General features: G+C 50.0%; 1 protein-coding gene across 3 annotated transcripts in view; it reads left to right on the forward strand.

Moving 5' to 3' along the window:
• OTULIN (OTU deubiquitinase with linear linkage specificity) overlaps positions 1-17,325 on the forward strand; it is a 31,854-nt gene extending 14,529 nt beyond the window's left edge. For all 3 annotated transcript variants that reach the window (XM_060634375.3, XM_081795996.1, XM_078444438.2), the window contains 4 exons: positions 1,151-1,294; positions 5,895-6,020; positions 9,336-9,605; positions 12,103-17,325. In XM_060634375.3, the coding sequence (XP_060490358.1) occupies positions 1,151-1,294; positions 5,895-6,020; positions 9,336-9,605; positions 12,103-12,297 (735 nt within the window). In that variant the 3' untranslated portion in view covers positions 12,298-17,325. The remainder of the gene's footprint in view (positions 1-1,150; positions 1,295-5,894; positions 6,021-9,335; positions 9,606-12,102) is intronic.
• Positions 17,326-21,829: the final 4,504 nt, after the last annotated feature.

Here is a 21,829-nt window from a genome sequence, read left to right on the forward strand (position 1 = left end):
AAGGGCGATGCTCCTTCTTTTGTGTAAGTGCAGGGGAGGAAGCAGAGCTTCAGGTGACAACAGTCAAGGATGAGTGAGATGGGCAGCAGGGCCCACAGGACAAGGCCTGAGAAGTGCAGGAGGCAGCAAAGTGGATCCTGACACTCGGGCCTCAGGAGCAGCTTGGCCCGGTGCCTGTGGACCATTTTATGGGGGCTGCTTTTGGAGTAGGCTTTAAAATGGTCCATTTGGACGGCTGTGTTTGAGTGACTGAACACCTATGTCACTCATCATTTTCATTTCCTCGTTTCACTTCCAGACTGAATAAGAATGACACTTGAATCCACTTTTTAAAGAGTCTAATGGAATTATCCAGATATCTTCTAGCATGTGGACTTTTTTTAAGTATACCATGGAACCTTAGGATTATTATTTATTTTACTTTATTTTATTTTTTGAGAGAGAGAGCATGCACGTGTGCGAGGGGGGCAGAGGGAGAGTGAGAGAGAGAATCTTAAGCAGGCTGCACGCCCAGCACAGAGCCTGACAACGGGGCTTGATCTCACAACCGCGAGATCATGACCCGAGCCGAAAGCGAGTCGGACACTCAACCGACAGAGCCACCCAGGCGCCCCAAGGGATTTTTTTTATTTTTTTAAAATATGGAGGTGGAAACTTAGTACGTTTCTCTCTGTATTTCTCTATAGGAAATATATCTCTCTATAGGAAATATAGGAATATATCTCTGTATTTCCTATCTCTTCTTTAGAGCTAGGGTCCCTTTCAACACAGCTTAAACCCCTCAGAAGTTGGTTATCCATAAGTGTCAACAACAGTTGTGTAGAAAAGGGACATCTAACTCCAGCTCCAGGGGCTGGAAGTGTTTTCATAATATTTGGTATATTATTTATATGTTCTCGTGTGTTGGATCTGTTACATATGCTGATGTTTTGTACAGTACTAGCATCTGTTAATTTCTTCGGATTAATAAAAACCGGAATGGGAACAGTTTACGAGGAGGCCTCCGCCAGCCTGTTCTCGTTCTTCCAGCGATGGGGCGGGGGGGGGGGGGGGTGGGGGGGGGGGGCACGTTTTTTCCACAGGAATACAACTTTCCCTACCCTCCGAAGTCAATAATGCCCACTTTGAATTCTTTGATGCTTCCACCCAGGGCTACGAGGAGGTGTCGCAGAAGTTCACCTCTATACGGCGAGTCCGTGGAGACAATTACTGTGCGCTGAGGGCCACGCTGTTCCAGGCGATGAGCCAGCCGGCAGCGCTGCCGTCCTGGCTGCAGGACCCGGAGCTCACGCTGGTACGCTGCTGCTGCAGGTTTGAGTCCGCAATGTTTCCATCGTTTTCGTGAGAAAGAGCTCGCGCCTCGGCCTGGGCTCCTTCCTTGCCGGTGCTGTCCGCGGCGTGACGTCGGCGTGTGGGTTTCTCCGTTCTTGTGTGGCCGGGGTGATTTTGCATGCTAGAAGGACCAAGGACCGTTGCTATTTCCCAGGAGAGAAGAGCCATCACGTTTATTTGAACAATTCAAGTAAAGAACAAAGGATTAATTGAGAATTGAGAATGAATTAAGAGAGCTGGTGTTTATAGTTCGTAAAAACCACGTATGGGCAGTTCGACTCGACGTTGGTGTCGGTAGGAGGCGGGCTGTATGTGGCACCATCTGAGAACCCGCTGGGGTTTTAGAAGGCAGGTTTCTGTGGTTCTAGCTTCAGTGCGAGAAGTCAGCACCTTCCGCGGCGTTAAGAGGATCGGTGCCACAGTTGGCCGTCGAGAGGCTTCCTGGGAGGTGAGGGTCGGGGGATGCGTCCCGTGCCTGGCCGTCTTTGGTTTAAATCTGCAGTGTGGTAGTGACACCCCAGAATGCTGTGTCATCGTGGCTTGTGCCTACAACACACAGCAGATGGAGTCACGTGATAGGTTGGATGATAGAATGACCCAAAAAGAGTGTGGTGGGCAGGAATGATTGGGCAGAACTGGTCATAAGGCGTTAGTTGGAAGAAAATCAGAAGTCCCGTGCTTAAACAACAGCAGCGGCAACAGACCACTAAACAAAACCCGAGAGGGCTCGCTGTGGGAGATCTGCCTTGACGGCAGCTTGGGAAGGACGTGAGGATGAATCGGTCGCAAGTTCGGTCGGCCCCCCCCCCCCCCCGCCCCGTGATGTGTGGCCGGCAGTGAGAATGAAGCCGTGTCCTCAAGGAACACTGCTGAACCACAGTCCCGTCTGGGACCGGGCTGGTCAGACCCTGTGTCGAGGGCGGTACAGCTCTGGGCCTGTGTCCCCAGTACCGATGCGAGTGTGACCGAGCTGACTGCCCCCGTTCAGGAACTGTTGAGGCAGCTGGGGTATTTGCCTGGAATGAAGATGACTTAGAGGAAGCCGGGTGGCAGCCGAGCTAGAGATTAGGTACGCGCGGGGTCACCCGGCCTCAAAGGGCACAACCCACGGAGGCCGTTCCATTCCCGCTCTCATTCCGGCCCCTCCGCCGGTCTTCCCTCGGAAAGTCCGCTCTGGCGGGAGCCTCTTTGCGGGAGTGAGGGGTGGCGCCGCGTGCCTGGAAGAAGGTGGGGTGTGACCAGGTGTGCGGGTGGAGCAGGGCGTGGCCTGGGGGGGGGGTGCGTGGGCCGCCTCGCCTCGGGAGGGGGGTTTGTCTGTCTCCACACACTGCTTTTATAACGGTGATAAGTCACCTGTTGACTGTAAAATCCGAATGTGCGATCACTCTTGCTTAAGAGAAGCAGATCGCGCGATATTTAAGAAGTCTGTTGCTGCAGAACAAGACAGTCTTATAGGAGTGTTGGTACGAAAGTCGTTTCTCGTGCATCTTCCTGATATGTCAGGATGACATGTATCCTGTCATTCTAAGCGAAACCCCGCTTGCCGTTACAGCCTGGTCTGAAGTTCTTGTGTGAGAGATGACGTGGGCTTGCGGTTGTGGACACGTGAGCGGAGCTGGTGACCAGTCTGTGTCCGTTCACCCTGCTCCTTGGTCTTTCTGATGCGCCCCGACCGCCTCTGACCGCCACCCTGTGTCCAGCGACAGTCGTGTGTCCTGGTTTGTTCATGGCACCACCGCCTGTGGTTACCGTGTGTCCGTGGGGCTTTTAGGAGTGTGACAGCACTGACCACTTCTGGGGACACGGGTGAGCCGCTCTCAGCAGGCAGGTTCAAGGGACTCTCACGTCACATACTCGGCCTCTCCTGAACCGCACCGGCTCTCCCTTAACCCGCCCCTTCGGCTTCTGGGATCAGAGAGGTCCCGGGACACCTAAGTTTGTATGAGTCTGTGGACTGAGAACTGATGTCGGCCTCTGGGCCGGAGGCCAGGCACTGCGGAGCATCTCTTGACCTCATCCAGAATCCGGGCGAGCCCAGAGAAGCCATATGTTGTCACCAAGGGACACGCACCCTTTAGCTGGCTGTATCTGCCTCTGTTTGCAGATACAGATCTGTTCTCTGTAGCATTTGCCCTTTTCCCTCTTTCCTAGAACATACTCGGTTTCGGAACGTAAAAGGGAGAGAGGAGAGCTGGACTGAGAGACCCTCCTCCCCTTAGTCCGAGCCCTTGCACTCTCCCCTGGCCTTGCTTTGGTCTCAGCCTGGGGTGTAAGCTTTGCCCTCACTGCCTCTCTCCGCCTACCCTGCTCGGGGCCCCTGTCTCCAGATCCCAGTCTCCGTATTTGACTACAGCTGGACCACCTGACCCTGACCCCAGTGTCAGAGGTGGCTCGGTCTGGCTGTTCTTAGACTTGGGGCATGTCTCGGTCCCTGAGAGGGGGTTGTCCTTCAGGGCACGTTCGCTGAGTTTTAGAATGTCTCTGAACGGGTGGGACCCGTGACAGTGTTTGTACATCGGAGCTCTCTTCATGCGTTCGTTTTGGGGGTGCATCGTTGTTAACCTACAGTCCTTTTGATCATGGCAATGGTGCCAAGGACTGTGGACACTTGCTAGAGGGCGGGCAGTTGTGGAGTCACAAGTGGGACTGCGTCTCAGCGGGTCACCGACTTTATTCTGAAACGCGTCCAACCCTGGTTTCTTGTTTCAATCTTGTTTTTTGCTTGAGTCTCCCTCATTCTAGCAGAAGTGCAGCGTCTGTGTACGTGGTAGAAAAGAATGGCTACTTCCCTGTTTTCCGTGACTCTGGAAAGTGTTTAGAGGTAGATCCATTTTTTCTTCTGAATAAATCGTTCCAGCTGCATTATTCTTTCCTCGTTGTTTCTTTTTCACACCTTGTCTCTCGGGCTTTCTCCAGGATCTCCACGTCTCCCAGAGGCATGCGCCCCTGAGCGAGGGCATTTCCTAGCAACAGTTCGCCCCTGCGTGGAAGGAATGAGGAAACGGACTTTTATGTCAGGGGTTCCCTGTGTGTAGTTAGAACGTTGGGGACTTTCAAGTAATTCACTTGCGTGTGGTGCCCGCTTTTTAGGTACGTGCACAGCGTCCTGTGCCGCTCAGATGGTCTTCTGGGCTTCTCTGTACCCCTTTTCCCACTGTAGCGGGTATTTCCTGCTCTTTGCACTTCCTTGTGCCCAGTTGTGATTTCGACTTGTTGCCACTTGAGGGCATTTTAGGTTCTGGTGACAGATCTGAAAGCGGAACTGAAGCTTCGCAGCAAAACGGCGCACACGTTGCCCAAATGCTGGGCAGTGTGGGTGCGGAGCTGGGCCGCTTGGCGGGGCGGTCACAGGAAATGGGGAGAACACAGCCCCGCCCCGCTTAGTGAGTGAGTGTGGATCGTGGTCCCTGGGGTAACTTTACCTAAAGAGGAATTTCCCTGTGTGGTTTTGTTTCTTGCAGAAAGGAAACCACCTTTGGTTTACATGATTGCTGTAGACTGAGAAGGTAAAATTGGAATCGCCCTTTGGGAAAGGGTCTTCAGAGTCTTAGACGCCTGGGGAACTGAGCCTGTGGCCTCATTTAAACCTGTGTTCGGGACTGTTAAACAGGCTCTCTCGTTCCACGTAGGATGTCATAGGAATTAATTCTCCTTTAACGATCCTTTGACTTGGAGGTGAACTGTCGTTTCCTTTCTGGGTTTTATAGCAGGGAAGCGACATGCCTGTGCCCAGCCTAATTAGGAATGTTCTTCTGACACACCCAACACTGTTGGGAGTGTCAGGGTTCCCATGCCGTCATCGACCGGGTTGTGTCCCAGCTTGCCTCTCAGACTCCAGCTTCTGTTGATTAGGGGAAAACAAAATAAAACACCCTCCAGGAAAAAAAAAAAAAAAAGGAACCAGGCAAAGTAGTAGGTCAGCTGTCACTTCTTTAATGAGCTAGGCCACCTCGGCTGTTAGCTCTGCTCCTTATTCTCCGTGGTGTTCTTTATCTTACGATATTGATCAGGCTTAGGTTAAACTAGATACACATTGTTTTTTTTGAATATCAAAACTTTGGGGATATATGGCAATACTGGAAATTAGGCTTTATATTTCTAATCAGGAAAGAATCAGGTTTTTACTTTATCCCGGACCATCTCGCATGCCTGAAGCGCCTTCCTAAGTTGGGCATTAGGGACGGCAGGAGGCTGCCATTGAGCCCAGTAGCTGCCTGTGTGGTTTGTGAAGACACGATGTGGACCCTGCCCTAATGTGCCCTCACAAAGTGCTGTGGAATGTTCTGGCCGTGGTTGGAGCTGAGCAAGCTGAATGGTGCCTTTGTACCTCAACCAGAACCGCCATTTGACTCCAGCAGGCTCCTGGAGTTGGGGGAGGGGGGTGGTGCTTTCTGAGTTCACAATTCCAGATTTAGGTCCCTCCATCCCAAACCCAGACAAAGGTGCAGGAATGAATTCTGGAAACAAAGGTAGGTTTTGTAGGCTTTGTGGTTTCTGCAGGATCCTGTGATGGATTTCTTGGTTCTAACACCTCTTTATCTCTCTGTTTCTTGATAATCCAGTTACCGGAAAAACTCATAAGCAAATACAATTGGATCAAGCAGTGGAAACTTGGACTGAAATTTGAGGGGAAGAGCGAGGACCTGGTTGATAAAATTAAGGAGTCCCTCACACTGCTAAGGAAGAAGGTTTGGAACATGTAGTTTTTTTCTTTTTCTCTGATAAGTGCAAAACTCTCGCTCCTGATTGCCCCAGCAGACCAATTCTCAGTCCTCGCTTAGTGGATTGCCAGATGCCCGTGGCAGGTTTTTAGGCAACATAATTTAAACGAACACAAACTCTTCCTGTGAAGTCTTTGGTAAGATGGGGAAATAACACTGATTATTATGTTTAGTGAAATGTGTAACTTTCTTCAAAGGAAACCTTAAACAAGTGTAGTCTTTGTTCTAAGTCATATTGACAAGCTTCAGGGATAGTCTGTATTTAGTCTGTATTTCTTACAGTATTGTCAGTGATATAAGTGCATCTTTATTAAATTCTTCCCAATTTCATGTTTTAAGATTCTGTCCATATTTATTAGACTTGTTTTCATTCCTGAATGATTGTCCGGTGAGTAAATTCAGTAACTTGTCTTTTGAAAACTGTCCTGAGGGTTTCTCTGAAACAGAATTACAGGGAGAACTTGGTTGGCTGATTCCCAGTGATTTGGTTAAGAAAATACTCCCGTTCTGGAGTATTCCATGGGGTTTGGATGTCCTTGCACACTGGCCCACACTGTCCACTAGGCTGCTTGCTTGAGGCTTTCTTCACCAGGAACCCTGGCTTGAGGGCCTGCTAATGGCTCCAGGCTTTGTGGATGGGAGGGAGACTGGTTAAGGGGGTGGCAGATGTCTTTTTTTCTCTTTCTCTCTCTCTTCCTTCCTCCCTCCCTTTAAAAGTTTATTTACTTTGAGGGAGAGAGAGCGAGCGAGCTCATGCAAGCAGGGGAGGGGCAGAGAGAGAGGGGAGGGAGAATCCCAAGTAGGCTCTGACCTGTCAGTGCCGAAATCAAGGGTTGGACGCTTAATGGACTGAACTACTCAGGCTCCGGTTTCCAGAGGCCTTTAGCTCCTCCGCCAGATGTTGATCTGTTTCCCCCGGAATAGTCTGCCGTCTAGCTAGACTTTGAGCTCCACGAGAGACTGTCCTGCTCGTTCCTTTTCACCCAGTGTTGAGTACCAAGCCTGGCACATAATAGGCATTTGGTAAATACATTGTGTAGTAAATGAGCTGAGGGCTTGACCTCCTGGAGCTTAGTTTTTATTAACAGACACAAGTGTTTAATGGAAAGTTCACTGTCAAAGGAAGTCTAGAGATAAAGAAATTGTGACAAGAGAAGGAAATAGGGATCCTGTTCTCTTTGCCTCTTAAGAGTGGAGCTTGGGGTTTATAGAGCACAGCCTTTTTGGGGCAGGGAGACGTGTGCTTGCCCAGGATCTGTGTCAGGGGAAGGTTGAGAGCAGGTTTCTGGCTGTGTGAGTGAATGGGAAGGCTCTTCAGCTTGCCCACTTGTGACAATTTCCTTTTTGTCTCTTTTAAGGTCTTGTGAAATTGCAATTTTTGCTTTATCAATTGTGTCTGCTATAATTAGATCCTCATTTTTGGGAATGTTTAAGTGATTCCGGTTCACAGTGACATTAAAAATGTTCATTAATAATCTAAGCCAACATAACTGGTACCTCTCATGTGCCAGGCTGTCTGTGAAACACGGTTATTTAATTAGGTTATTAAATAGGTTATTTAATTCTCATAACTACCGAAATGTAGTTGCTGTGTTATTCCTGTTTTAAAGATGTCTGTTAATGCCACCAGCTGCTTGGTGGGAAGGCCTTCATTCCATCCTGACTCTCTGACTCTAGAGCCATGCTCTTGACTGCCAGCTTGGTTGCTTCTGGAAAATATGAGATGTTCCAGCTTTCAGCCACATATTGAAGAGAATCCTGTGGTACAGTCATTACCATTAAAGTTTACTGTTGAATTTAGAATTTTAATGGTTTTTGAGAGGGGCAGTAGTTACCGGTTACTCATAAGGACTAGTTTCTGGGGCACCTGGGTGGCTCAGTCAGTTAAGTGTCCGACTCTTGAGTTCAGCTCAGGTCATGATCTAACTGTTCGTGGGTTCGATCCCTGCATTGGGCTCTGCATTGAAGGTGCAGAGCCTGTTTGGGATTCTGTCTCCCTCTCTCTCTCTGCCCCTCCTGTGCGCTCTCTCTCTCTCTCTCTCTCTCTGTCTCTCAAATAAACATTAAAAAAAAAAAGACTAGTTTCACATCAGTATCTCATCTCATTTGCTTGAACTTAAAAGCGCTTATGTTTATTGAGTTTTCTCGCTCACTTAAGAGTTTGCCACTGTTAGCTGAATACCTAGTACTCTGCTTTATTTTTAATCAGGAGTCAGTAAACATTTCCTGAGTGGATGTATGCATTTGAAACTCCCAGGTATATTTTTAAGAAGTTAGAGGGAAGACCGTAGTAAATTAACAATCAAAAGACCTCATAGTCTTCCTTGCCCAGCTTCATTTTTGCAGCTTGACTTGCTGTTTCTGGGTGGTCAGGGCTCCTGGAAACCCTTTAAGGGGAGAAGTAATTTTAGCTACCCTTCACGGCTTCACATACCAGCCTCACATGCACCTTATTAGCTCCTCCAGACTATTTCTTTTTTATTTTTTCAATTAAAAAATTTTTTAAAATATTTATTCTTGAGAGAGAGAGAGAGAGCAAGAGCGTGCAAGCTGGGAAGGGCAGAGGGAGAGGGAGACACAGCATCTGAAGCAGGTGTCAGGCTCCAGGCGGTCAGCACAGAGCCCGATGCGGGGCTCAAACTCACAAACTGTGAGATCACGACCACCTGAGCTGCAGTTGGACGCTTAGCCGACCGAGCCACTGAAGTCGGACGCTTAACTGACAGAGCCACCCAGGCGCCTCCCTCCAGAAGTATCTCTGATTGGTTCAGTTTCTTTCTTTCTTTTGTTTTTTTAATGCTTCTTTATTTTTGAGAGAGCGCGCATGAGCAGGGGACGGGCAGAGAGAGAGGGAGACACAGAATGCAAAGCAGGCTCCAGGCTCCGAGCTGTCAGCACAGAGCCTGATGCGGGGCTCGAACCCACAAACTGTGAGATCATGACCTGAGCTGAAGTCAGGCACTTAACTGACGAAGCCATCCAGGTGCCCCTTGACTAGTTCAATTCCATTGTCTAGGATCTTAGGGGAGTTGAAAGTTCTATTCCATGGCCTTGGGCCTTCTTAGTGCCTTGTACTTTTGTTTCAAATTAATGGGGGAAAAGCTGAATAAGGAATTTGTGTGGTCTAAAGAGTACCATGGTTTGAGCTAAAAACTTGAATGTTGTGAATGTTGGTGCATGATCCGTGGTTGCCTACTTGGAAAATAATTTTGTGCACATGGTATGGAAGTATACCAGGGTTTCTTAGAACAGACGTGTAATTGTTATGCACCTTTCTTGCAGTGGGCAGGCTTGGCAGAACTGAGAACTGCTGAAGCGAGGCAGATAGCTTGCGATGAACTGTTCACAAATGAGGAAGAGGAATATAGCCTCTATGAAGCTGTAAAATTTCTAATGCTAAACAGAGCCATTGAACTATACGATGACAAAGAGAAGGGAAAGGAAGTACCATTTTTCTCTGTGCTTCTGTTTGCTCGGGACACATCGAATGATCCTGGACAGCTGCTAAGGAACCACCTAAACCAGGTGGGACACACTGGTGGCCTTGAACAGGTGAGTTGTGCCTTCGGGAGCGTGTTGGTCCAAAGCAGCAGCTTTAATCATCACACGGTATTTCAGAGCCTTTGTCGGTCAAGGGCTCCAGAGCAGCTTAGTTGCGTGATTCCGTCTCGGGGTCTCGGGAGGTTGCAGTCATCCGAGGGCTGGACTGGGCTAGGGGGTCCACTTCCCACGTGGCGCCCTCCCCCGGCTGTTGGCAGGAGGCCTCATTGGTAGCTTAGAAGGGTTTAGTTCCTCGACACATGGGCCCTTCTGTAGGGCCACTTGAGCGTCCTTGTGGCATGATGGCTGGCTTCTCTGAGAAAGTGAAGTGATCCAAGAAGAGAGCGAGGAGGAAGCCACAGATGTGTTTTGTGATCTCATCTTGGAAGTTAAACGCTGTTGTTTACACCGTATTCTAGTTGTTAAAAACAAGTCACTAAATCCATCCCACACTCGAGGGGGGAGCATTAGTCCCGCCCACCTTTTCAAGTGAGGGGTACAGGGTACAAAAGGACTGTGGATCTGTTTTGTAACCACCACGTTGATTTCATCTGGGGCTGGCTTCTGCGGGATGCCGGACGGGATTAGTACCCTCGCGTCTGGTAGGCCACAGACACGTGAAGCAAAGGGTCTTATTATTTAATCTCGGCAGCTGTAGCTGTATTAGGTAGCATCCTTTCAAAATAGGAATGGAGTCACCTTAGCCAGTAGAGACTAGCCTGCTCTTGGATCTTTTACAGAGATGCTAAGTTTGGAGTTCTACCCGGAGACCCAGTGCAGTACTGTCCCCTGACTCACCACACCTTGCAGGATGTTTAGTGCCCTCATTATATTATCCTGAAAAGCTGAAGTCCTTTCTGGTGGAACAGCCAGCCATTAAAGTAGCACTGAAGGCTTTCCATCCAAAGTGCTCCCTTTGTGCTTACGAGACCCACTTGCCCACTTGCGCTTACCTTTTTCTGTGTGTAAGAAAGAGCAAAGGCTGAAGGTCACTGCTGGGTCGGGCAGAATTGACTTACCAGAAGAACTGCTTACAAAAAGTGTCTGCACTCGCAGTGTAGGCTGCTTACGTCTCCTGAACCGTAGCGCTTGCCTTCAGTAAAAGGTCTGGTGCAGCTGGTTTGCAAATTAGACCGAAGTTCGTTCTTTCTGAGTCCTCACAAAGTCTACTGTCATATGGCGAGTCCATTTTTAAAATAGAACAGCTTTATTGAGACGTAATTTACGTACCATAAAGTTTACCCTTTTGAAGTGCGTAACTCAGTGGTTTTTAGTATTTTTATAGAGTTTTGCAGCCATCATTGTAGTCTAATTTTAGGCCATTTTATCACTCCAGAAAGAAACCCTGTAATGATTGGTGCTAATTCCCCCTCCCCTCCAGCCCTAGGCAGCCACTAGTCTACTTCCTGTTGCTAGAGATTTGCCTATTCTGGACATTTCCTGTAAATGGAATCCTACAATACGTGTTTTTTTGTGACTTGCTTCTGTCACTCAGCAAAACGTTTCCAAGATTCATCCATATTGTAGCGTGTGTCACTAACAGTATTCCATCGTATGGCTGTATCACATTCATTCTTCAGTTGATGGACATTTGGGGTCTTTGTACTTTTTAGCTATTTTGAATGATCCTGTTATGAACGTTTATATGCAGGTTTTTTGTGTGGACACATATTTTCATTTCTCTTGGGTATGTACCTAAGATGTACTTCTTTTTTTTTTTTTTTTTTTTTAAGTTTATTTTAGAGAGAGTGAGACAGGGCGTGAGCAGGGGGAGGGCCAGAGAGAGGGAGACACAGAATCCGAAGCAGGCTCCAGGCTCTGAGCTGTCAGCACAGAGCCCAATATGGGGCTCAAACCACGAACCTGTGAGAACATGACCTGAGCCAAAGTCGGACGCGTAACCGACTGAGCCACCCACCCACGCGCCCCCCCCGTTTTTTAAATTGAAGTTCATATAAAATTAACCCCGTTCTAAAGTATATAACTCAGTGGCTCTTGGTACATTTAAGCATTGTATGACCACTACCTGTGTCGAGTTCCAAAACATGTTCATCACTCCACAAGAAAACCTGGCACCTGTTAAGTGGTTGTGCCTCGTTCTTACCTGTTTGATCCTAACTGTTCTGGGGGGCGTGAAGTGGTAGCTCAGTGTGGCCTCGGTCTGCGGTCCCCTGATGACTTTTCAGGTGCTCATTGCCCATTTGCATATCTTCTTCGGATTAATGTCTGTTCTTTTCACATCCTTTGCCCAATTTTTAAACCGGTCGTTTGCTTTTTTAATTGTTGAGTTATAAAAGTTCGTCATACATTCTGGATACAAGTCCCTGATTTACCGGACGGTGAGTCCATTTTTGATGATCTGCTTGTTTGTAACAACTGTGGGGGAAAGGCCGGGGGCCGGGCCCAGGGCGGGGAAGGAGGGTTGCTGCCCGCAGCCTGGGAGGGAGCAGGTGGGACTGTGTCTTTCAGCACAGCTTCCCCCCGCAGACCCGTTGGCTCTTTTCCCCAGGTGGAAATGTTCCTTCTTGCCTATGCCGTGCGCCACACCATCCGGGTGTACCGGCTCTCCAAGTACAGCACCGAAGAATTCATCACGGTCTACCCCACCGACCCACCCACGGACTGGCCGGTGGTGACCCTGATCGCCGAGGACGACCGGCACTACAACATCCCCGTCAGAGTGTGCGAGGAGACGAGTCTGTGAGGGACGCGTGCCTGGACGGCCCGGCCACACGGCCGAGGTGCCCTGGCAGCTCCCTGCCGCGGCCCGCGGGCTTCCAGGTCTCTTCGGGTGACCCACGGGGACTGTTGGGCCGGGCGAGCCAAGCTGGACTGGGCTGTTCTGAGGACGGCTTTTGGTCATTAGAACTAACCAGGGGTTTTCCCTCCTCTCTGATGCGATATGTTTCCTCGGGGGCCTTCAGAGCACTTCTTTTGGAAGGTACAAACTACATCTTCTCCATAAAACAAACCTTTTGTATCAGAGGAGACGCCTCTCGGAGAGGAGTGTGTTCTTCACGTCTCAGAAGCAGACTCTCTAATGTAAACTAGGTCTCAGTTTTTTCTCAAGATAGTAATTTTTTGTTTTGGGGGTGATGGGTCTCCGGAGTGCCCGTCCTATGCAATTCGGCTTACGTGGCCTAACTCTGAGGCAGAGCCTGTTAGGGGCACAGTCATAACGTCCTCTGATAGTCTTACTGAGCACTGGTTCGGGCTTACATGTTCATTAAAGCTATCCTAAGCAGACTGTCTCATAGAAGATTGAACACTGGGTCCAAAAATGAGATATTTAAAGCTGTAGGAGGGATGTGGTGGCACATCACTCCTGACTCTGAGAGCGTGACAGGTGCCTGAGGTTGTGGCCGCGCCTGGCCCGGTGCGTCGTGCAGGTGGTGCGCTCTCGGCTGGGTGAGTTCGGGCGTTGGGCCGTTGGTTCTTCTCCATTTCACAGATGCGCCGTTGTATAGTCAGAACGGAGCTGAGATCCAGCTGCTGTTTTAGAGGAGGAAACCGAGGCCAGACGGCGCTGGGCACTCGTCTGCGTTCGGAGGCGAGAGGGAGCGAGATCTCGACTGGCCTGTGTGCCCTTTTCATGGTGTGGTTTTGAGGCTGCCTCCGCTGCCAGAGTCGAGTACCTGGGCGGGGGTGGGCGACAACAGCAAAGCGTCCGGGAGGGTCCGTGAGCAAGGTTAAGCAGAGGCGCGTACCAAAGCCGAGCGCCGGAGTGTGGCAGAGCCGCGGCTGCCTGTGGTTTGGTTTGGGAAGCCCGAGGGAGGAGGTGACGTTCCTGGCTCTCAGTGGCCACCTGCACCGAGGCCTGGCTGGTGACCGGCGGGGCGACGGGCCTGGTTGCAGGCGGCGAGGGTCCGGATCACCCGCACGGGGCGTGGGCCGTGCACCGTCTTCACGGGACCGGACGCCTCTCGTGCCGACCCAACGTTTGTGGGCGTAGAGTTTCCCTGAGGTACTGGGCTTTATTTCATAGCAATTACCAGCTTATTTGGTTCAATTTAGCATAGTTAGCAAGCTAGCAAACACCTTTTGGGAGTGGCAAACCTTCTTTGAAGATTTAGTTTTGCTTTGTACTGAAAAATTAAAATTCTCATGAGAAAACTCAAAGGACACGCAGAACTAGGCAGACTGTTAGGTTAATAATCCCCCATTACTCCATCAGTACTGTTCACCACCCTTCGGTAAGTGTGTATTCATTAGCGTGTTTGCATCAAGCTCTGTTCTAAACGCGTGTGAATGTGTGGCAGAGGTTTTGTGGTCTTGGCTGTGAGACAGGATGATTCCTTGAACAAGGAGGTACCTCGGCGCCAAATTAACAACAAGGACTTCTTAGCGGCCTCGAGGCTTCATTTTAGTATTTGTAGCTCTACAACGGGAAATGCTTTCTCTTCATTCGTGAACATTTTTTAAAGCGCACTTAACATGTTGAGGCACAGGGCCGTGAAGGTCTCTGTCCGGGCCGCGTTGTCTCTGGCTGTTGGTTCATACCAGCTGTTGAATTTAATAATACTCATGATCCTGTGTCTTTGCATGTCAACAGTGTTTTAGTCTTCGTGAACTTGAACTGGATTTCTGGGCAACTTGTTTACATACATCCTTTTTTCTTGTTCCTGTGTGTGATATTGTCAGAGTGCAGAAACCGTGGTCTTCACCACCACATTGATGAAAGTTTGAAACCATGTGTTTGAGTTGCTTTCTGTCCTGGCGCCTTACTGGACTCTGCCCTCAGACTGTTATCCAGGCTTCGTGGGATCCCAGCATCAGAGAAGCAAAACTTCCAAAGAAACCATATTTCAGGAAATACAGATGATCGGCCGACTTTAAAAAATAACATTCTTTGTTGCCACGTGCAACTTCAGTTGCCCAGAATCTCAGTTCCATTAATCATTCCTGATCCCGGGCTGGTCGGGTGACAGCAGCAGAATAGAAATTGCGTTGAGACCAAAATAGATGCAGGATAATCTGCTTAGAGGGGTCTCTACAATGATAGAGCGTTCTAGAAGAAGAGAACTCAGTAGTGACCACACGGAGCCCACTTTCATCCCCAGAGTTTATTGAGAGACTTCAGGCGTTTTGGACCCTGTAGTCTTGGCGGGAAGATTATCTCCAGCTTAAGCAGGTGTGACTTCTACTGTTGAGCTCATTTAAGGTACATTTAAACCTGAAAGCATTTCCCTGTAACAAGTTCCCAGGAATTAACACTGCTTCCTCAGGACATTTTCTTCTGGCTCCTCTCCTCACCTGCTTAGCAACATCTACATATACAACATACGCTGATTTCACTTGGACCCGTGGAACAGTGATTGACGATGGCCACAATGGGGGACGAGAGGCCAATATGTGGTTTTTCACTTGTGATCTAGGCCTAGGTGGGGTTTGATCTGAAATGTTTACAGTTCCCCTTCCTTAGAATATGGCATAGCAAGAAATGTTTTAGACACGCAGAACAGGATTGACCTGCTTTCTTTGTATAGGCCTTTACTCTTTTATTAGATGTTCGCTGTCGTGTCAGGTAAGGGCTGATGAAAGTTTTCAGGCATTGCCTTTGTCTCCTTTCATTATTCTGTTCCTTCCGGTTGTAAGGATTATCAATCAGGTAAAAATCTCAGGCCACACGAGTCTTAACACCTCCGCCAGAAGAAGCAACTTTTGTGGGTTTTTATGTGCTTTTTTTTTTTTAAGAGGCTGTGTTTTCCCTCCTGCCCCGCATCTCTGCCCAAGTTGCTGGCTCCCCTCATGGGCTGCAGTCTGCTTCTGGAAGGTGTCCCGATGACAACTGTAAAGTGCTCTATGTATGGCCTATAATGATTTAGCGCCCTTACTATTGCTGCCTTTGCGTAGGACTCCAGTAGACTTCCCTGTCTCTTCTTTCTGATGTTAAAACAACAGTTGATTATTTTTCCTCTCTTTATTAAGCAGTATTTTGCAAGGACTCCCCCCTTGAAATCCCAGAAGTATAAACTTCCAGGGAATCTTATTTGTAGGCACAGGTAGAAATCTGTGACTACTTAAAACACAATGAAAAGGAGGCCCTCTGTGTGTGTGAAGTGAATCTGAAATGTGTGTGAAGGGCATAGAATCCCCAGACTGTTTAGCAAAAGGCAGAGCACAGTGTCACGTAACTTAAAAACAGCCCAAGGAACTGTAAGAAGTGAATTGAAGAAGGAACTGATTTTAGGGTGGAAATGTCACTTTAAGACAAAACAATGGATGCCCGACATTCCTGGGCCTATGTTATACGTAGATAAAAATCTGAATGAGTAGAAGGACTTCTATGTATGGATTTTGCAAAGCCTTTTTCCTAAAATGTGCTAAATTTTGCTCATGTAATATTTAATGCTTCACTCTTCTGGAAAACCTTGATGATCTCTTCTGAGGAGGTGGAGAGACCAGGGACCCAATACTGAGTTGTGCAGAGAGTAAAGACAGGGGCAATGGAAGATTAAAGCCTTTGTCATTCAGTTTATAACTTAGGGCCTGGAAGAGCACAAAACTAACCCTGTTTGGCTGTCTGCCAGCGCTGGTGGCCGCTTAGAGCCCCCACCCCACCCCGGGCGGGGAGGGGCAAGTGTGCCTCGCCACAGCAGGGGACCCAGCAGCATTTGGGAGGGGGAAGGTGAGCCGTCCCACTTGTATTTTTTTCATAGAATATTGAAATTTATTACTAGGAATGGCGGAATGGGTTAGTACATATAATTAAACTATGCAGAACGGCCTTTAAGTCTGGAAATATAGATACGTTAATCGCATTGAAATATCATATCAGCAAACCATTTATTATGGAATGTCACTGTTCCCAGGCCTTATGGCCATCTGCGTATTTAAATATTTTTAATGATCATTACTAGCCAGGGCTAGAATTTTGTCTGTCATGTTGATTTCTTGGCTCTAAGTCTGGGTCAGGAATGAAATCGCCAGAACGTGGTTAATACAAGGAAAGGTTACAGGGCTCGAAATATCTACGGTCTTAGCGGTCATTCTTCTAGTAACCAGGAGTGGTTGAGAGTAATTATGAACTTCAAAATAATATTTTGTACTTAAATTCTAGGAGCTTTTCTATAATAAGAAATGCCTTGATCTGTATGCCCATAAATGGTGCTAAAATCTGGTCCCCTTTACAGGAACCACAGCAGTCCACAGGAATGTTGATTACTTCTGAGTATTTCGATGAGGGAACAACGCCAAAATGAATGTATCTAATGAGCTCCCTCCTCATTTCCGTTGTTTTATGAAAATATTTTGGTGGTGTTACCTGCACTGTAGCAGCTTCTGACTTTCAGTATTGTGAATTTGGAGAGGATATCAGCCAACTTCTGCCTCTGGCAATGTGTGTCCTTCCCTGTGGGCTGGGCTGGGAAGGGGGCGTGGCCGGGAGCTCAGGCCCTACTCCTCTGGGCTTGTTTAGCAAAGTCTTCCTCTGTTTACACTGTAAAAATGTTAGCCTTTGTCAAAAACGTCTGCCCCAAGAAGGATGCTCCAGAGCCTTGGGTCAGTTTGGGGCTGTGCTCCGCCCCTGCCGCTGTGGCTGGAGGCCTGGGTGCTGGGGGCGGGGCGGGGGCGGGGTGGGCAGGAGCTCCTTCTGTGACTTGTTGAGTCAGGTCTTCACTGTTGGAGGCGGAGCTGACTCAGGGCTTCACTGTTGATCCCTTTAGCAAACCTGACCACTGAGGATTGTACGAATAAATAATCAGAAATAAACATAGAAAATAAAAGATCAGAAGCCTGGCTGTGCTGCTGTGTTGCCTTTGAGGACCTGGGAGATTTGGGTCCAATACTGGAAGTTTCTAGAACCCGCCCCCCCACCCCCACCCCCCCTCAAGCCTGTGGTGCCCAAGGACTTCACAGTGCCACGTAAATGCTGCAGAATAACGAGGTGCGTCGTTCCGGACTTGGGTCTAGATTCAGTACCAGTCCTGCCACCCCAGGTGGTGAAGTGAGGTGCACCCACTAGGGCGGCAGTCACAGTGCAGACCCGGCCTTGCCCTGTGTTTGCTGAGAGAGGTCCGTGGTGTGTGTGACATGCTAGGCATTCAGGAGCCATTCAGGCCGATGGTACCGCACCCACAAGGATCACAGCAGGAACTCGTGTGCGCGCCGTAGGAGTTAGACTGGCCTGAAGGAAATGAATAATCTGAAGATGGGGAAGGCCGGGCTTTCACAGGTACTCCTGGCGCCAGAGAAGGAAGTTGGAGGCCACAGAGACCTCCCTTCCTGGTGGTCGAAGAACCGAGTCTGGGGGTCTGTTTGCAAACTGGTGCTGGGCTTCTGAAGAACCCTTGGTTAGGGGGCGGGCATCCATCAGAAAGCAGTGCCAGGCTGGAGATGGGCCGCAGGAGGACCTTCCTGGGATAAACCACAACAATGAACTGTTTTCTCCTCCTCCACCAGGTTCAGTTGGCTAATCAACAAAACATCCGGTACAGATACACTTTGCCCTCCGCTTACCTGAATTACGGTGATCTCAGTTCTAAGGGCCGTGTGTCTGGCATTTCTCCATGACCTCCCCCCAGCCCGCAGGTGTAGAGAACAGGGATCTAGGCTGTGGGTCCTAGGGAAGCCCTTAGGAATATCTTTACTCCCCATCAAATGGTAAAAATACCAACTGTGCTATGTGTGTTCAAAATGAGCATGCATTTATACGGTATGCTTTCACTTCATCTCTTATCTTGCTCAAGACCTTCTGGGCATTCTTTCTGGAGGGTCTTGTAATTGTTTGTCTCCCCTCCCCTTCCCCCTACTCCTGCCTCTTGTCTGGGCTCAAGGTAGGTGGCCTAGTAATGACCTTGTGAACTCCCGGGTCTGAAGGGTTGATGATAGACCTCTAGCCCGGAAGAGGCAGAACAGATTTGGCCTTCGGAGTGGAAAGCCCTGAGCGACACTACTGTCTCAGCTCCCCAGAGTGAGTGAGGATTTTTCTGTCCTTCCCTCCCATCTGGCAGCCCAGCCCTCTGGTGTCGCAGGGTGGTCGAGAAGATAGGTACAAATTTTTTTAGGCATTTCTAGATCCAACATGTTTAAGGCTCTTGAGATGTGTTTCCAAACTGCCCTCCAAAAAAGTTGAAAGAATTTTTAGTCTCATCGGGAGGTAAGACTGCTTTGTTGTTCCCCGAGTGAGACGAGGTGTGATTTGATTTTGAACTTTGACAATGCAGCAAGGAAAAAAAAAATGTAAAGAGAGACATCTAGTTTTAGTTGGCTTTTGATTCTGGTAATGGTGGACATTTTTCCTAGATATCTGTTGGTCATTAGGATTTCTTTCTTGCACTGCCTCGCCACGGTCACCCGTGACATTAATCTCTTTCCCTTGTTGAATGTGTGCTTGAAACATCTTGCCAAATCGTCTGCTGAAGAGGTGCCGTTAATTGACATTTCTCCTGGAGAGGAAGGGTGCCAACTTCCTCAGGCCCCTGCCAACGCTGAGCTCTATCAAAGTTCTTCATCTTTGCGGAGTTGACAGTTGGACCTTCAGTTTGCGTTCCTGTACTTGAGTGAGGCTGAACCTGCTTTCATCTGTAGAAGCCGTTCATGGGTCATTCTCTGGGAGCTCGTGTCCTTTGCCCATCCGTCATACTTTCTAACTAGACTGTCATATGTGAGGATACTTTTGGTTTTCGTTTCTGTTTCTGTATTTCCCAAAGAGACGTAGGGGAGGGAACATCGAGAAGGGAAGCCTGACAGAGGGGTGAGCGCACGTCCGTGTTGAGCGCTCTTGATTGCAGGTGAGAGCTGGCTCAGGTTATCTGAGTTCGTGGAGGGCTTGATTCATCAACAGGAAGGGGTTGGAGGTGAGAAGGCCTCCGGAAGGGGGGCTGCTGCACAGGTGTCCTGGGGTTAGCTGTTCCAGGGAGGAAGGTGGGGAGGAAGGCGTGAATCGTTCATTCAGCAAAGAGCGCCCGCAGGCACAGTTCCAGACAGACTCCAGATGCAAGGATGAGCCGGGCCCAGTCTTCCCCTCCCTGTCCTTCCCAACTGTCCCCTCCCTGGCCCTCCCCAGCCCTCCAACTGTCCCCGACTTGGGCACAGCTCACGTGCACCGGTGACAGGTGAGCTGAATGGCATGGCTCCAGGCACGGACTCACCAAGCGATTTTGTCGTCCACTGTTCAAGAGGTGATCAGTGGGAGAACTTCCCCTGCCCCTGGATGGAAACTCACCTGCAGGCCTCCACCGCTTTCCTGGGCACCCTTGGGGAGTAGAGAAACCGTGCAGTCATTTTACATTGCCAAACGTGGTCCCCGTTCAGGAATTGGAATGCCGTGTGTCGTAGAAGAGTCAAAGCTTCGAGTGACCACTAACGGCACCGAGTGCCCCCCCCACCCCCTGGCCGCCGCTCCCAGAGCTGCAGCAGGGGGAGGGAGGCCAGCGTGAGGGCAGGGGAGCAGACCTCCTACTCTTGATGGTCGCTGTCCTAAACCGGCCTCCTTCCTGGGCCTGGCCGGGGCTTAGCTCTTCTCTCATCCTGGTGGGGACACTCGCAGGGATCTGTGGCGACCCCTCTGCCCCTCCTCCTCCCCCCAGCTCAAGGCCTCTGGTGAGCACTTCCGCATGCTGTGGCCATTCTTCCCCCCTCCCACTCCTCCACCTTTGCAGCCCCTAGGAATCCAGTGATTCCCCTCCCCCCCCCCCCCCCCCGCCCAGCTTCCTACTTCTGAGCCCTGTTCACCTGCTCAGGACCTCAGGAGGACCCCAGGTGGGCTTGTGGCCTGTGTAGCTCAGGTCTGGCTCAGGGGAGAGGCTTTGCAACTTCTGCCCTGTCAAAGTTGGCATGTGCCAGCCAGCCCCGGTGCCCCCTCCCCTCTGGCTCTCTCTTCTGGCAGATCTGACACCAGAGCTCCGAACCCCTGCCACTAGGGGCCTATTTCAGGGGCTCTCCGTGTCTCCGAAGAGCCTTGTCAGTAGGCTTAAGGTGTCGAGGGATCTCCCGCCGCCCACCCAACACTCACACGTGATGCACACACAGCGCTGAAGAGGAGAAGGGCTCAGTACAATTCTGCAAGGAAACCATCTCTACAAATTACCTGTTTAAGTATCTGGGTTCTTTTATGCCCTTGCGGTGGGCGAGGATGAAAGAAGGAACAGGTTTTGGAATGAGGCCAGGCATGAAGACTCCTGGAGCCGGGAGGCCGGCCACCTGCACGAGTTCCCATCTTGTGATGCTGCTTCTCATTGGATGCTAACATCCTCCTTTCTGGCTGGGCCCGGTTTACTACACGTAGCCCAGGGTCGGCCTGGTGCCCACCCAGGTAAGTGTGAGGTCCTCCTTATAGCAACCCAATGCCTAGCGTGAGAGGAAGGGCTAGCCTGGAAAGGCAAGGGGGAGGTGGTCAGCCTGCTAGGAATGGTTGAGCAGGTTGTGTACTGCAAAACTCCAGGAGGCGTCATTCACCCCACAGTCCAGGAGGACCCATGAGCCTGAAGGCTACCTGAGGTGACCAGGAGCGTGTGAGCTAAGCCAGAGGGACTAAGGATGCAGAGGAGGGACAGATGTGACAGATAGTAGGAGAAAGAGCCTCCAGGGTCAGTGGCTTGATTGAAGGAGGGGTGGGGCATGGAGGAGGCTTCTGGGTGGGTGACAATGTGACTCACCTAGATGGCAGTCAGGAGAACGCATGGGGAGGGTGGGGAGAAAGTGTGCAGGGAGGGGCCTAAGGCCAAGGCCCCTCCGGGACCCCTCCGAAAGAGGTTGGGAGGTGACTGGTCTGAAGCCCAGGAGCAAGTCTGGGCTGGAAAAAGTGCTCTGGGCATCGCCAGTGTGTATTTGGAACTGGAAACAGGCCCAGATTAGGTCACCCGAGAGCATGTAGAACTGGATTCTCAACTTCGGTGGGAGCGGGCTGGGGCGTGGGGGCCATTTTTAGTCTTTTCCTAAGAGGGCAGAATTCAATAGCACTGCTCAACACAGTTGTGGGGTGGGGGCGGGGGGCGGGGCGGGTCAGAAGGTGGGCAGGGCAGTGTCTGGGGAAAGGCAGAGCCGCTGAGCTAGGATGTGGCGTGGCCCAGACAAATGGGCCTGTGAGCATGTGTCCTAACAGTGTCTGGGGCTGGGGGAGACCAGCTGACCGCAGCCGGCTTTCCTGGGCCACCTGCCTTTACGGCGAGAGGGCTTTTTACACGAACCAGATTGAAGGTTGGGTGGGTAGTATAATGTAAAGTCGGACACCAGTTGTGCTCGTTCTGTTTTGGTCTTTGCAAAGGTATCCGGAGTATCTGAACCAAAGACCAGAT

Source organism: Panthera onca, chromosome A1 (assembly GCF_046562875.1).
Source record: "Panthera onca isolate mPanOnc1 chromosome A1, mPanOnc1 haplotype 2, whole genome shotgun sequence".
Taxonomy (NCBI): domain Eukaryota; kingdom Metazoa; phylum Chordata; class Mammalia; order Carnivora; family Felidae; genus Panthera; species Panthera onca.